The sequence below is a fragment of the Gasterosteus aculeatus genome, chromosome 10, assembly GCF_964276395.1.
Source record: "Gasterosteus aculeatus chromosome 10, fGasAcu3.hap1.1, whole genome shotgun sequence".
Taxonomy (NCBI): Eukaryota; Metazoa; Chordata; class Actinopteri; order Perciformes; family Gasterosteidae; genus Gasterosteus; species Gasterosteus aculeatus.
The window spans coordinates 3842706-3857739 of record NC_135697.1 but is presented as its reverse complement, the minus strand read 5'-3'; the positions used below and the strand labels follow the sequence as shown (position 1 = coordinate 3857739).

Here is a 15034-nt window from a genome sequence, read left to right as displayed (position 1 = left end):
AGTCGCTGCAGCGCATTAACACACATGCCCCTTCAAGCGTGCAACATGCTGCACAAAGACTCTTCTCCTCCCTCTCTCCCCGTGTCACCGGCTGGATGACCAACGGTCTCTGACAGGCTCCTTGTGCAGCTTCATGAGTGCGTGCGTTGAGCCCCGTCCGACTGGGACGTCCACACTGTACAAAGGAGCAGGGACACACGGTTCATGCTGTCCGTCCGTCTGTCTGAGGGCGCTGAGCTGCTGGAGCCGTCCATGAAGGTGAGGACGAGCGTCAACGGGTGCTCGTCAAATCCCAGAAGATCCGAGAACTTCAAACTGTGAGGCAAGTTTTTGCTTTATCGAAAGAACTCTTCATTTTAACCACTTTACTGTGTCACAAATAACTAATTAGGCTTCTGTGCACTGACAGGTTATTAACTCAGATGGATAAAAACTGTGGTAAATTGTACATAATTGGAGGCGACGTGCATGAATATTGCAAAAGAAGAAGCTGGATGACTTGAAAAGTACATGAGTGAGGTACAACATATTTTGAGAGTTGCTTCCCTTTGCATTCGGCTGCGAGAACCAATTTCATTTTCTTCATTTTTCCAAATATAATATTACAAAAACTTTTCTCTGCAGGTCTTTTACTTCCAGATGATCTGTCAATAAACAAAAGCCCAAAATGATGAACTATATGCAGTCATGGCATCTATTTTAAGCTCCTTGGTTTCAAGGAAGTCAAGATCCTCCCAGGGGATCTCAAGCGTATGATGCTTCAACAATATGAACATTTTGATTTCTTTTCTCGTGAAGGAAGGTTGTTGGTTTGCCTGAGAAGCTCCAGCAGCAGAAATGATCATCAGACTGGGGAGACTGACTCCAGGGTACTTCCGTCTGCTCCAGGTGGGTTAAGACCACCCAGACTCCTTCAGCTTTATTTATGTTGCCATGTTTCATTTGAATGGTCTCATTATTCCAGTTCACTGAAACGCATCACACAGAGAAATAAGTTGTAGCACAAATAAATCAATCCCCTCAGTGAAAGGAAACATATTTTACAAATGATCTCCAGATCTTTTTTTCATAGAAATGCTTTCAATGAAGAGCCAATCAATATTTCATAGAAAGCTGATGCAGCGTGTCCAGGGTGGAGTTACTTTATATAACCGGTCCGACTCAACTTCACAGCGCGCGTGAAATGCTGTTCTTTTATTAGCACCACCATCCCAGGCTGCCAAAGGTTGCAGAGTTCCAGGACACCATATTGCCGTAAATAGTAAATTTAATCCAACACTAATAATAAAATCTAGTAATTAAAATCAAATACAAAGTTATATAAAATAGGAATTAAAGGTTACCAGAAACACCACCCAGTTGAGGAGTCTAGGTCTCCATAAAAACAGGTTCTTTTATACCAGGAGGAAAACAGCATGAATCAGAGAAGATTCTTTTTTTATTTTAGACTAAACACCTATAAAATAACTGCAATTATGTTGAAGGTCCAGCGGGAAAAAAGTACTGAAAAGAATTTAGAAGTTTAACTCCAGGAAAAAAAAGCCAGCCACCGGAAGCTTTTGCAAGGTCCGGCTGGTTTAGCCACTCAGCCGTCCTGGGACCTTCAAACTCTCATGGACACCACCTGTCAGTCCCACGTCCTTTCTCCTGGTGTCCTGCTCCGTCCTGCTCCTCCCTTCGGCCTGCTGGTCCTCTGCCGTTGTTCTTCTCCGTGCTGCCGTGTTTCAGGCCCTTTAGTAGTGTCTGTGATGATGGAGGTCCTGTCATTCTGGCTGTTGGCCAGTTGCTTCACCGCCAGCGCTCCCTGTAATCAATCAAGTCCCTCCTGGTGCACGTGATTATTCACTGCAAATGCCGGTTAACATGGTCAGATATAAAAACATGCTAAAATCCATAAAACAAACGCAACACCCCCGAACTGACGACAAAGTACAGCCTCGCGTACCGTTTTGCTTAAATATGGTTTGAACAAGAACCTACAACCTTGATTGCAGCTCTGCGAGGCTGTGGTGCTTTGAGCTAAATGCTAACGTCAACGAGCTAATATGTTTTGGACACATTTTACGAGTAACCTGATGATGATGTCCCTGCTTGGAAAGTTATTACAATTAATCCTGAGAAGACCATGACTATCTGTACTGTATTCCTGCAGAGGATGCTGACATATTTATATTTTCCTCTTTTTTTAAACTGCTCTCGGATCGAATAGTGTCTGTTGAACTACAGTCTGTTCTCATGTCTCTGTCCACCCTACAGAGGCAGGTCTCCGGTGAGGTGCGGATGCAGCCACAGAGCAGTCTCATCAATCCCATCGCCATGACGATGGCCGCAGTGGGGATGGGAGTGTCTCTCTACAGCGCCAGGCAGATGGCCGAGAGAGTCAATGTGAAGCTTCCCGCTGCCTGGGATCAGTGAGCAGCTCCGTGGGTGTTTTGTGTGACAGTTTGCGTGTTTGTGTATGTCGCAGAGGGTTTGAGCTTTTGTGGGTTGAGAGAGATCGGGTGTTTTATGGTGTTGCTTGAAGGAAACATCCAGGTGTTCCAGGAGGAAGAATGTGTTCAGTTCCAGCGGTTGTTAAGTAGCTGTTTGCAATCTCAACATGTATCAGCAAACAAGTGAGCTCGTAGGTTTTCCACTCTCTGTATCCTGTGCAGCGTATCGGTAAACTTCGCCCGGGATTGGATTTGAATCCAAATTAGCAAACGATGATCTCTGCATTGAAGTTTGACCTACGGACATTGTTTCCCGCATTTTTATTGACCAATAAAACAATAAGAAAAATGACCACAGAAAATCTTATAAAATAAATATGTGGGGGTTCACTTAGCACAGAAGCTTGTTGTATGTAGTATTATTAGTTAAACACTCACCTCAGTACTACTTTGCATTTAGAATGAACATTGTACACCCTAAATAAACATCCCCTTGAGTTTTTGTATTTGCAAATTTAGACTATAATCCTAAACGCATGCTGAATAAAAGTGTCATGTTTGTACTAGAATGTAATCAATTAAAAAATTCCACTTGCAGATATTGAGAAAGATTGGCTCTGTATGGTAACAACTTATTGATGTCACATTCAAATAAATCTGTTCACATTTGTCATCTACATGGCGACTTCTGTTTACCGATGTTCTGAAGGCTCAGGGGCTCTCAGCCTTCATCCATGTGGAAAAGTATGGTGGGAAACCGGCTGCACAGTCTGAATGGAGCGACTCATGTGGACTCATGTGTGCTTTTCCCCGGAGGTGAAGTTCTTTGACATTATCAGATAGATTTTCAGACGAATGAGAGCGTCGTGCGCTTAATCCACATCAATTAGTCTGCACAGAGTAACCCTTTCCTCTCGGAACCATTTATTTGGCCTAAATAACATATTAATATAGGCAGGTTGAATAAATAAGACCAGTTGGGTTGTTTTGTTAAGACAAAATGCAACGTGCTGTGACAGAAACAAACTGTATTTTTCCAATAGTTTAAAAATGTACAACATTGATTGAAATCGGATCCAGTGGTCCAATCTCCTCCGTCACATCAACAGCCGTCTGACAATGACGTCGTCCGGCACCGTGGGAACCGGTCACTGCTGTTGCCTTAACTAAGTCCTCTCAATGGTGGTGAACAGACACAACGCGGCTGTTCATTCTAAACTGGAAACTGTTTTCAAATAACGGTTCATTAGACTTTCGCTCTATCTGACTGAAGTTGAGAGGACAAACTGGAATCAAAGGTTTAACGGTCTGGATTGTTTCGGTGTTTGAGGTATCAGCCATAGAGACGTCCATCTCCCATAGAATGTCTGGGGATTATCTTGATTAATGGGCTCAGGATTTCTGGAGGACACACTGATTTTGAGTTTTTTCAAGTGCAATTCTCTCACTTTTTTGAGCAGCACAAACCAAGTACCAACTTTTCCCGTTAAAATGGAGAGAAAGCGGATATCTCTGTGGCCGATGCCTCAAACATGTAACTCACACAACAACAATCTAAATGAATAGATTGTTTGGGTGCTTGCTTATTTTGCTGTTGTTATTGCCACTTGATTTTAGCGTGTGGTATCCTCAGGAGCACACAATCAGGTGCCTGGTTGGCGCGCTTGCTTCAACGGCAGATTGAGCTGTTTGGGAAGATTTAATCAATTTTTCATGGCCGCATCATGCTGTTCATCACGCATTGCCCGCTCCAATGTGGCACCAACCAAGCACACGGTTCCTTACTTTTTGTGCTATGTTTGTAAGTTGTACCTTGTAAACATACAAGCTTGCGTGTAGCGCACATTGTATCCAAGAACACGGTGGTGAAGGTGCTTTGGCCCATAGATAGTTTATATATAAAGGTCTTTATATTTAAACATCTCTGCTTTGGCCCCCCGGGGGTCGCGGCGGTCCGCCGCACCGGCAGGGGGCGCTTTCTCCGCGGCTCGGCCTCGGATGAGCCGCGCTGTCAAGTTAGAGGGAAAGAAGCGCGAGAGATTTCAGCCTCGGTTCCTGTTGGTTCTGAGTTTTAAGACAGAATAGCGGATCTCAAACTAATTTGGTGACAACTTCCTCTCAGGAGCGTCATTTTTCTAAAGCGACGAGTTCTGCCACCGATGACATGCCGCGTTTGTTTACAACATTGAGCGTCGTTGGATCTTTTATAACTAACTGATGCGTTATTTCAAAATGCTTGCGGAGTTTGTGCGTAAAAGTGCGCGCTTCTCCGTTGCGCACCGCGCTCGCTTCCCGTGCCATCTTCATCTTCATCTTCATCTGAGCTAAGCAGCAGTTCGGCCGTCCACCCACCCCGAAAATGGCTGAGCTCGGTCGCTCCCGCAGGGGCTCCACAGGTGCGCCTCTAACGGGGATGTTGTGCGTCTTGGTCCTCGTGTGCGTCTCCGTGGCCTCCGCGAGTCGTGATGTCGGAAACAACGAGACGCGGAGAGACGCTGCCGGAGAGGAATCGCCTCGTCTAACGAACTCCACAAGCCGCGAGAAGGTTTTCCCCGTCCTCGCCCTCAACTACGACCACGTCAGGAAGCCCTTCGAGATCGCGCTGTGGATTCTTCTGGCTCTGCTCATGAAACTCGGTGAGTGGCACCTGGGACACTCACCGCGGAGACGAGTGGACCACTAATCAAATACTCCCACCTGGTAAAATGGGTTGTTTGTGTAACAAAACTATGGAAACAACCATCTGACCATGATGTCACATTAACGAGGATTTGTTAAACGTCTGAAGGGACATTTCACAGATACTTTTGTTAAATTAGTAGAATATTGTATTGAGTTTGGTGTGAGCACGTCCCCGTGTCTTCGCAGCTGTCAGTCTGACTGAATTTACTTTGTAACGGAACAAAACTCGGACACTTATTATTCCCACAGATTTCTGCAGCTCCTCGTGGTGTTGGTGAAGGTGATACCAAAACATTTTAAAATAAATAAAATGAACTATAACTAATAAATTCCGCCCCAGCGAGAGCTTTCACAGCAGGTGTTTGTGGCTCATTGGAGGGATTAAATGCATCTCTGTGGAGATTAAAAATAGGTCACCCTCTCACCTCTCAACTTTGCACTCTATTGTTGTTGTTGTAATTGTTTTCTAGTGCTTCATGTGCGTAGTGTTTTGTAATGTTATATATTGTTCTATTTTTAGTGATCACACCCACCCATGACATTTTTTGACCAGCTGCTCACCAGACTGTGACATTTTCAGAGCGTACCCCGAATTTGACTTGTATCCACGTCGTCCTCCTTCTCAACACTTTGAGCTGAAACTGTTGCCGTACGAATGAAAAGTATCCGACACAAAGCTGAAGACAAGATGTGAAATCCGAGGACATGTGTGTCCTCGGCGTGGACGCAGTCCTCAGTACAGTCAGGTCTTCTTCTTCCACTGGACTCTCTTGGGACAAATGGGGGTTGTTTTGGGCTTTTATTACGGCATCATATGACCATGCTGGCGTGTTGCGTGTGTACATGGCGTGTAGGGGGGGGATTCTCGTTGGCTGGGGGGTCTCTCCTGGGCTTCTTGCCTGGCTGAGAGAAGCCCCGTTGCTTCTTATCTGCTCCCGCCAGCTGTTGTCCACCAGGGACGGTCTCTTCCTGGACTGCTCGATAACAAGGAGCCCACTGTGCCGAGTCAGAGCGGTCACGTGACCGGGAGGCTGAATGTCAAGGCCTCATTCTGCTGAGAGGCCGACGGGCCAAATCCGAAACTAAAGGAGCAGTGACAAAGTTCTGTTCAGCATCAATCCGCTGCACTGAAACCTTTCCACAACACTGGGTCCATTTTCCCTTCTGTGAGGATTTTCGGCTCTGTGCTGTTTAGGGTGGCCTGTTTGACAGTCATTGTACATGAAACCTATTTCTTATTTTGGACAGAATTTTAAACTCACAAACAAAACGAAGACATTAACTTGAGCTCTAGGGATGTTTTTCACTATCTTATGGTATTTTCCAGTCTGCAGGGTGAATCTAAACTAGATAGCTCAACAATGAAGACGATGATTTATTACCGGTGATGACATTCTTCACACAGATATTTCCGTTCAGCCGTTTTGTTCGTATTAGCGACCTGTTTGTTCCCCTGCTGATGCACTGTGTTTTATATTTCATGAGATGTTGTGGTGAAGTGCATTGGATGGAGTGGATCTTGTTTTTCCACAGTCCTCCCTCAAGGCTTCTCTCGTGCACACAACAATGCGTCACTAGATGTAATGTCTGTTAATGTCCTGCAGCGTCAGTTTGCAGTGAATGTTGCATCAGGTTGTATTGTATGTATTGTACCTACACCACTACTTCCATTATGAAACATGTTCTTTTGCATTATTCAACCACTGCTTGTTTTATCCGACAGACGGTTCAGAAATATCCGCCTTTTTTTTTTTTTTTTATCCTTGACACGATGACTCACAGAAAAAGCAGCAATTTTGATCTTTTAGTCTTCAATACAGGAATCATATATATTGGGGCACAGAAACAGACCAAAAACCAGAACGACACTCAGAGAAATTGTATAATACAGAATTCAATAAACCCAAGATGCTGAAGGCGGATGAGGGGTCGGTCCATATTTTTCTCTACGACTGGTGATTATAGCTTATGATAAAGCAGCAATTGCAACTAGGAGAGGAAAGCTCCCCCTATCCGATCAATGACTTTGCAGAATACTCTCATCCTACCAGGAAACTCTCTTGTCTCTGCAGGTTTTCACATCATCCCCAGAGTGTCGAACGTTGTCCCAGAGAGCTGCCTGCTGATCGGCGTGGGTCTGCTGGTGGGCGGCATCATCAGAGCCATCAGAGAGGAAGCGCCCGTCCTCGACACCAAGCTCTTTTTCCTCTACCTGCTGCCTCCCATCATCCTCGACGCCGGCTACTTCCTGCCCATCCGGGCCTTCACGGAGAACATGGGCACCATCCTGGTGTTCGCGGTGGTGGGGACCCTGTGGAACGCCTTCTTCATCGGCGGGATGATCTACGGCGTCTGTCAGATCGAAGGGGCCCAGCTGGCCAGCGTGGACCTGCTGTCCTGTATGCTGTTCGGCACCATCGTCTCGGCCGTGGACCCCGTGGCCGTCCTGGCCGTGTTCGAGGAGATCCACATCAACGAGCTGCTGTACATCCTCGTGTTCGGCGAGTCGCTGCTCAACGACGCCGTCACTGTGGTGAGGGAAGGGTCCGCCATCTACCGCCACTATACACCTCCGGGATACTCCACCGTGGTTCAAGACATCGTGCCTGGTTGTATCTGTCTTAGTGTCGAAACGTATCGGTGACCACAGATGATCAGATTAGCCCTCAAACACAAACTGTTATATAGTCTTCTATATGAACCCTTCTGCATTACAGCCAAAAACAATTTAAACAACATATTTCTAATAGTCTGGTACATGGTGTCTACTAACTGAAGAAATGTACCTGGCCTTTAATCAATATTATTTTAAATGACTGGCTGGTTTGAAAAGAAAGTAAAGGAGAAGGGAGGCTGAAAGAATGAAAGGAAAGCTGAATGGATGGATGGATGCAAGGAGGAAGGAAAGAAATGCATGACTGAATAAATAAATGACATTAGGAAGTGAAGAAAGAATCAATGAATGCATGAAAGAACCTGCTTCCCTGAGATGAGCTTTAAAGACATTTGCCGTTGAATGAAACCCGTGTTTTTCTCTCTGCTCAGGTTCTGTATCACCTGTTTGAGGAGTTCTGTCACGCAGGAACTGTGACGGTGGTCGACATCTTACTCGGCGTCGTCTGCTTCTTCGTGGTTTCACTGGGAGGAATCCTGGTGGGAGCCATCTACGGCCTCCTGGGTGCCTTCACCTCCCGCTTCACCTCGCACACCCGGGTCATCGAGCCGCTGTTTGTCTTCCTCTACAGCTACATGGCGTACCTCTCCGCTGAGGTCTTCCACCTGTCAGGCATCATGTCGTGAGTATTCAACCTTCAGACGTTTGTCGCTGCTTCTTCTGTTTAAGAAGGTTCAATCGATCCTTGTTTCCCTCTGAAAGTTCGGCATTAGCCGCTGCTAGGTAGCTTAGCATAAAGAGTCCAAAAAGTGTGGTTTTGTAGCTTCATCGGCTCCTACAGGTGGAGAAGTGCTCACGCTTTACAATGTGCTTCTTTACATAGAAACATTGTTTCATCCAGCTTGTACGAACCGGCTGGCTAACCTCTCTGCGTCGTCCCAAACAGGTTGATAGCGTGCGGCGTGATAATGCGGCCCTACGTGGAGGCCAACGTCTCCCACAAGTCGTACACCACCATCAAATACTTCATGAAGATGTGGAGCAGCGTGAGCGAGACGCTCATATTCATCTTCCTCGGCGTTTCCACGGTGGCCGGTCCTCACGCCTGGAACTGGACCTTCGTCGTTTTCACCGTGGTCTTGTGTCTGGTGTCCAGAGTGCTGGGTGAGTGCAGCCAATCACAGTCCGCCAATCATCGTCTGTTAGTGTTTCTTCCCTGCTGAACACCTGAAACACCAAGATTGTTGATTGAAATGTGAGTGTGGCTTTCATTAACTGCATTATTATGTTTGCTTTCCAGGAGTCATCGGCCTCACGTTTATCATTAATAAATTCCGCATCGTGAAGTTGACCAAAAAGGACCAGTTCATCATGGCCTACGGGGGCCTGCGAGGCGCCATCGCCTTCTCACTGGGCTTCCTGCTGACCGAAAACGAGACGAAGAGCATGTTCCTCACGGCCATCATCACCGTCATCTTCTTTACCGTCTTTGTGCAGGTGACAAACTTTCACCTTTCGGTATCGTATTTGGCGTGACGTTAGTAGGTAAATGTTATTCTTTCTTTTTTCTCCTCCATTGTAAGTGACCTCTAACCTTTTATTGATCCCTCTTGGCAGCTAACAGTAACTGTTTAAGTAAGTGTTCATCATGAAATCATTTTTTTTCTTCTTCTATTTTTCTAAGTTTATTCTATTTAGTTTTATTGTTTATTTTCACATATTCACATATGTATTAACACAATAACAAATTGTGGCTTGTGAAGATCCCTTGACCCATAGCAATTAAAGATTATAATAATTTGTTAAAATTTTATGAGAAAGCAGTATAACAGTAATTAAAGATGCCACATGTTAGGTTTGTATTTTTCTAAGAGAGGAGCAGATGCGTTCTTTGCTATTTGCTAATGGTTTATGGAAATCGCTTTGCTATAACCGGGACAGTCGTACATTGAGTAATATAGAAACAACAGGACTTCCTGTTTTGTGTCTCCAGGGAATGACGATCCGGCCTTTGGTGGAGCTTCTGGCCGTGAAGAGGAAGAAGGAGGGCAAAGAGTCAATTAATGAGGAGATTCACACGCAGGTCATTAATCACATCAGTGTTTTCCACCTTCAACATGAGCAACGTAACGTTTGGGTTTTCACATCCCAGTTTGAGCATGTAGCCTTTCACTTTGTCTCCAGTTCCTGGATCACCTCCTCACGGGAATCGAAGACGTCTGCGGTCATTACGGACATCATCACTGGAAGGACAAGTAGGGTTTTCTTAAATTCTTTAATTTAATAAAAATAAAAAAAATAATGTATAAATTAGAACCCAGCTGACGTCTGGTGCTGGAGGGTAGGTGATGATGTTGGTGCTTTGTCTGCTGCTCTCAGGCTGAACCGCTTCAACAAGACCTACGTGAAGAAGTGGTTGATCGCGGGCGATCGCTCCTCCGAGCCTCAGCTCATCTCCTTCTACAACAAGATGGAGATGAAACAGGCCATGATGCTGGCGGAGAGCGGCAGCGCCGGCAGGCTGCCCGCGCTCATGTCCACCGTGTCCATGCAGTGAGTACCCGTCACCAAACCTAGACGTCCCAGTGACCGTAACATCCTGGACATTTACTCTAGAGAGACACAGTCGTTACAAAGTGGAACGTTTACACAGGAATTTGGGGAATTCTGAACAAATGTTTGCAAAAGCATTTAACAGGGAACTTGAATGTAGTTGAGAACAGGACTTTGCACGTCGTGCTCAGCTGGACCGTGGATGCAGCCGTTGGGAACATTGTCTGCCAGAAACATAAAGTAAACCTAAAACGTCTTTGTCATTACCGAGCATATTGATTAAACTGAAGCCCTGTTCATTTCAATACCACGTTTATTTGTATACAGTAGACTAACTTTACAGCAGGGAGAGTAGGATCTCTGTATGTCCACACAAAAGTACACCATCGCCTTGATTGTTCGCGGCTTTCGGGGTCCATCGAAAAGCGTATCGCACTACAGCAGGGCTGTTTAGGCCACACTACTAGATTAGCGCACACATTTTAGATGATATTACTGTGGTAAATATATTATTGATGAGACAAACATGCTGCTAGTCATTAACAAACTGACAGCTCATCATTGGAGAAAAGCTCAATGTATCAATTTTGAGCCGACATGAGTGGGAAGGGTCTTTTAGGATAGTTGTGTAGATGATAACGTTGGTGCGCTGATACGTGCTGATGTTAGAAAGTCGGCTGACTGACGCCTCGCAAATCACGCGTTGTGGTTGTGGTTGTAAGTGGTGACGTTTGTCTCCACAGAAACATTCAGCTGAAGCAGTCGGCCAGAGGACGAGCGATCCCGAGTATCTCCAAGAGTCGTGAGCAAGAGATCAGGAAGATTCTCCGGGGAAACCTGCAGAACACCAGACAGCGGGTAAGAAATCATGTTGGCGGATGTGACTCAAAGTCCAGCGTTCATGCAGGTTTTGTTTTATGTTAATAGGATTCCACAAAGTCCGTTTTTCTTCTTCTTTCTCCACAGCTTCGCTCCTACAGCAGACACGACCTGTTCATGGACCCGTTTGAGGACAACGTGAGTGAAGTGCGCTTCAGGAAGCAGCGCGTGGAGATGGAGCGGAGGGTGAGTTCACCAGCAGCTGTGCTTCTGGGTGTGCTGGAAGAACCAGACAGAAGAGCCTGTTTCTAGCGCGCTGCTCTGTGACCTTATGCTTAGATTTTGTACTTTTTATTCTTTGAACCTTATTCATGGGTTGCTGGTAATCGTAGTAGTAATTCTACACGTCGGTTTGAGTCTCTTCATTCGCAACTCTGAGTATTGGTTGGTCTTAAGTGATGAAATGAAGTCAGTTCTGCCTAATGTTTGTGTCTCATTCCCAGATGAGTCACTACCTCACAGTTCCTGCAAACCGCCAGGAACCACCGGCAGTGAGAAAAGTTTGCTTTGAACCAGGTCAGAACGATCTCCTCACAATGAAAGGTGTAAACCAGGGGCCTCAAACTCCGGCCCGAAGAACAAAAGTATTAACATCAAAATATACTTGAAATACCAAAAGTGAAAATAGCCACAGGCAGATACAAAAGCCTTTGTTATATTACTCTTATTATAATCTTTTAGAGGTGCTAAATATAACATTTTTCTTAATTAATTAATTAAGATATATATATATATATATATATATATATATATATATATATTTTATTTTTTTTAACTCACTTTTTATTTTGTTTTCAACAACATGACAATGTGCATTTTCAGTTACTTCCTTTGTCCCTTTTACAGTTGTATGTAGTCTTAGAACAAGAAACATCAAATAGCGGTCACTCCAACAGAAGAGGGGAAATAAAAAAAAAGAAATAAAATCAGGGGATGAATAAATAGTTGTCCACTCCTGAATGTAATATTGTAGGTGCCGCATATGCGCACAAGAGGTTAGTGTATGATATGTGCACAGAGAAAGTTAGCCGGTCACAATTCAGCTGGAGGGCCGAGCAACATACGGTAATAACCCTCATTGTATCAGTAATGCTGTGACAAGGCCCCATCGTTTTGGAGCCGTAATGAATGTTATTTATTAATATATAAATCAATCAATTATTGAGAACGAGAACAACGAGTAACTCAAAAGCTGTTTTTAAGTACGACACCTGAGTAAATGTAGTTAAAGCAGTTCTTCACAAATGCACCCAAATGTCCCGAGAAAAGACCCTCCATTAAGTGGCTATGTGGTAGATGATTTTTATCATGTTGACGCACCGTGTCTGCGTCCACCAGAGCACCGGGTCTACACTTACGATGACAGCGAGAGTCCCCGAGGGCCCGCGGCTCGGCCGCGTCCCGGCCCCCCCGAGACCGTCGGCCTGTTGAAAGAAACCCTCCCGAGGCCCAATCAGAGCGGCGAGTGCAGAACCAAAGCGCGGAAGGAGCAGGAGGCGCAGGAGGAGCAGGACCCCCTGAAACTATCGCGCTGCCTGAGTGACCCCGGGCCAAACAAGGAGGACGATCTATCACGATGAAGCGCAGAATTTACCTCGTTCTGAAATCGGAGGACGGATCTCCTGGTGATGGATTCAATGAGTGGAGATTCCTGCCGTAGCAAAGCTTGATAACATTTTTCCAGAAGTTCGTAAGGATTTTTAACCATGCAACATATTACCAAAGCATGCCACACCGGCTATTTGCATTACAGACGGGAGAGAGTCATTTGTTTGTCTCAACAAGCAGACATCCATCATACAGGAAAGAAAATGAAAAGGTCACTTGTTTTAACAAGCTTGAGGCATCCGATGTTCGGGCGTGAGCCCTAAAAGCACAGCGTAAAGAATCCACACAATGTGATGTTACTATCAGATGTATCTTTTATAAAGAAGATTACTTCCAAAGATGTGTCTGGTGTTCGAGGCCGACGACGCCTTCATATTAAACCTATTTGTCCCACATTACTTGCAGATACCTACACTGTTTAATTTATAAGTCAAAGCGAAAGTAACAAATATTGTTGACGTTGCTGAATGACTGATGGGTGTTTCTCTGGGACCCGTAACAGTATTAAGACCTCTGCAGAAAGAAAACAAGTGTCTCTGTCTTCATAATGTGACTGATTTGTGAGCTTCTGTAACATTCCAGCAGTATTTGAGTTGGTGATTTTGTTTTTGTGTGACGCGACTCTGCGTATCTGTGTTGCTGGTTACGGAGAATGCTTCAAGGTTAAAGAGGTGAATCTTTAATACTTAACGTCTGCTGCCTGCACATGTTTGCCTTAAAACGTATTGCTTACCGTGTGTTATCCAGCGCAAGTATTTTTCTATTGTGAAGTTACGAACATTTACAAACGAAGGAGAGCTTTAAAGCCTGTATGAAATAAAGAATGTCATTGCTTAAGTTAAGTGATTTTTTTGTGTGGGGGGGGGGGGGAAACATCCATGAAAGCATCTTCACATCCTCCTGCTTATCTGACATCATATTTCATCCACGTGTTACTTCATCATCATCATCATCACCTGTTGTTCAGCCCATCTTGGCTCTCACTGGAAGTCCCAGTCCAGATAACAGGGACTTCGAGGTCCCCGGCTTGCCAACCAGCAGTTGGGTACCAAACGATTATCACAACGACAACCGCAAAACACCTCGACACAAACAGCAGCCATGGACTTCAGCGGCACTTGGAAAGTTTATTCTGAGGACAACCTGGAGGGGTTCTTAAAAGTAGTAGGTAAGAACGTTTTCATATTTAAAGGCTTAGTCCGCTCAAATATGCGCGCCCCTCCCTTCCCTATTTTTGTGTTATGCATTCAAGGTGCACCTGAAATGGTCATCAAAATGCGAAAGAACATCAAGCCGGTGGTGGTGATCGAGCAGAACGGCACAGACTTTACCTACACGACGAAGACGCCCATCTACACCAAAGTCCACTCGTTCAGCCTGGGGAAGGAGTCTGAGATGACTGCCGCGGATGGCCGCAGGTTTAAGGTGAAAAGCCTTTAAAGCCCCTTTTCTAGATTGTCAGAGAATTAAAGGTTTGATAGTTGTACACGACCTGTTGGTGCCAGAATTTGACCCTGAAAATAGTCTCCATCCTGGGATCTATGTGAGCGTCAAGCAACACATTTCAGTGAGGCTTCAGACTTATTATTCTGCATTTGTAAGGGTTTTGAAGTGCTATTTGGTTTCTCCACTAGAACATGCTGACGGGCAGTCTAAAACAAACCTTTATTTTCCCGAGTGGTGTTCCCCCGTCTGTGTCTGTATTGCAGGCAATAGCTTGGCTCCATGTTATTTACACTCCAAGCAAAAACAAATTGAATGGGATGTGTGCGTCCTATCAAAGTTGTGTCTTTTATGTGGACATTTTAGGCACCGTAGGAATGATTTTTCTTTCTTTTTCTTTTCTTGGCGAAGAGAAACTTTAAACTTCTGTCCCATGCAATATGTTCGGTCAGTGCACTGTCAGAGAGGAGAACGGGAAGCTGATTGCTGAGACTGAAAAGTTCACCTCCGTCCGTGAGATCCAAGGGGATGACATGGTTGAGGTCAGTGGACTTAATTATTTTTTTAAACTGCTGTAATGTGGAGGAATTCTTTGAGTTATTTTTTGTTACTGATGTTTTTTTACCCCACTTTTCTAGACTATCACTGCTGGGCCTGAAACCTTCATCAGCAGGAGCAAACGTGTCTAATGCTCACCTTGCAGCTGATGTTGAAGATTAGAGCTGGGATGGAAAATAAACATAAACCTTGAAAAACACTTTTATTCAAATGCTTTCATGAATAAATTTGATTAAAACCAAAAGTTTGTTTTCATCAGTGATAT

At 44.9% G+C, this 15034-nt stretch overlaps 2 protein-coding genes and 1 long non-coding RNA gene across 3 annotated transcripts; all 3 read left to right on the top strand.

Moving 5' to 3' along the window:
• Positions 1-116: 116 nt before the first annotated feature.
• LOC144383448 (uncharacterized) lies at positions 117-3109 on the top strand. The gene is made up of 3 exons (XR_013450848.1): positions 117-326; positions 803-888; positions 2257-3109. It is a non-coding gene; the product is annotated as an uncharacterized LOC144383448 (long non-coding RNA).
• Positions 3110-4437: 1328 nt separating this feature from the next.
• On the top strand, positions 4438-13605 carry slc9a1b (solute carrier family 9 member A1b). Its single transcript, XM_040189580.2, has 12 exons — positions 4438-5068; positions 7187-7647; positions 8160-8410; positions 8675-8892; positions 9029-9225; positions 9722-9811; positions 9913-9983; positions 10108-10281; positions 11025-11139; positions 11248-11346; positions 11604-11676; positions 12499-13605. The coding sequence occupies exons 1-12, from the start codon at positions 4792-4794 to the stop codon at positions 12738-12740; spliced, it is 2268 nt and encodes a 755-aa protein (XP_040045514.2). The 5' UTR covers positions 4438-4791; the 3' UTR covers positions 12741-13605.
• A 172-nt stretch (positions 13606-13777) lies between these two features.
• On the top strand, positions 13778-15013 carry fabp10b (fatty acid binding protein 10b, liver basic). Its single transcript, XM_040189598.2, has 4 exons — positions 13778-13936; positions 14021-14193; positions 14664-14753; positions 14850-15013. The coding sequence occupies exons 1-4, from the start codon at positions 13870-13872 to the stop codon at positions 14898-14900; spliced, it is 381 nt and encodes a 126-aa protein (XP_040045532.1). The 5' UTR covers positions 13778-13869; the 3' UTR covers positions 14901-15013.
• The last annotated feature ends 21 nt before the right edge of the window (positions 15014-15034 follow it).

Coding starts and splice junctions, on each gene's coding strand:
- slc9a1b (XM_040189580.2), top strand. CDS start 4,792: ATGGCTGAGCTCGGTCGCTCCCGCAGGGGCTCCACAGGTGCGCCTCTA. Junction 9,226..9,721: donor TCTTTACCGTCTTTGTGCAG/GTGACAAACTTT, acceptor TTGTGTCTCCAG/GGAATGACGATCCGGCCTTT. Junction 9,812..9,912: donor ATGAGGAGATTCACACGCAG/GTCATTAATCAC, acceptor CTTTGTCTCCAG/TTCCTGGATCACCTCCTCAC.
- fabp10b (XM_040189598.2), top strand. CDS start 13,870: ATGGACTTCAGCGGCACTTGGAAAGTTTATTCTGAGGACAACCTGGAG. Junction 14,194..14,663: donor CGGATGGCCGCAGGTTTAAG/GTGAAAAGCCTT, acceptor ATGTTCGGTCAG/TGCACTGTCAGAGAGGAGAA. Junction 14,754..14,849: donor AAGGGGATGACATGGTTGAG/GTCAGTGGACTT, acceptor CCACTTTTCTAG/ACTATCACTGCTGGGCCTGA.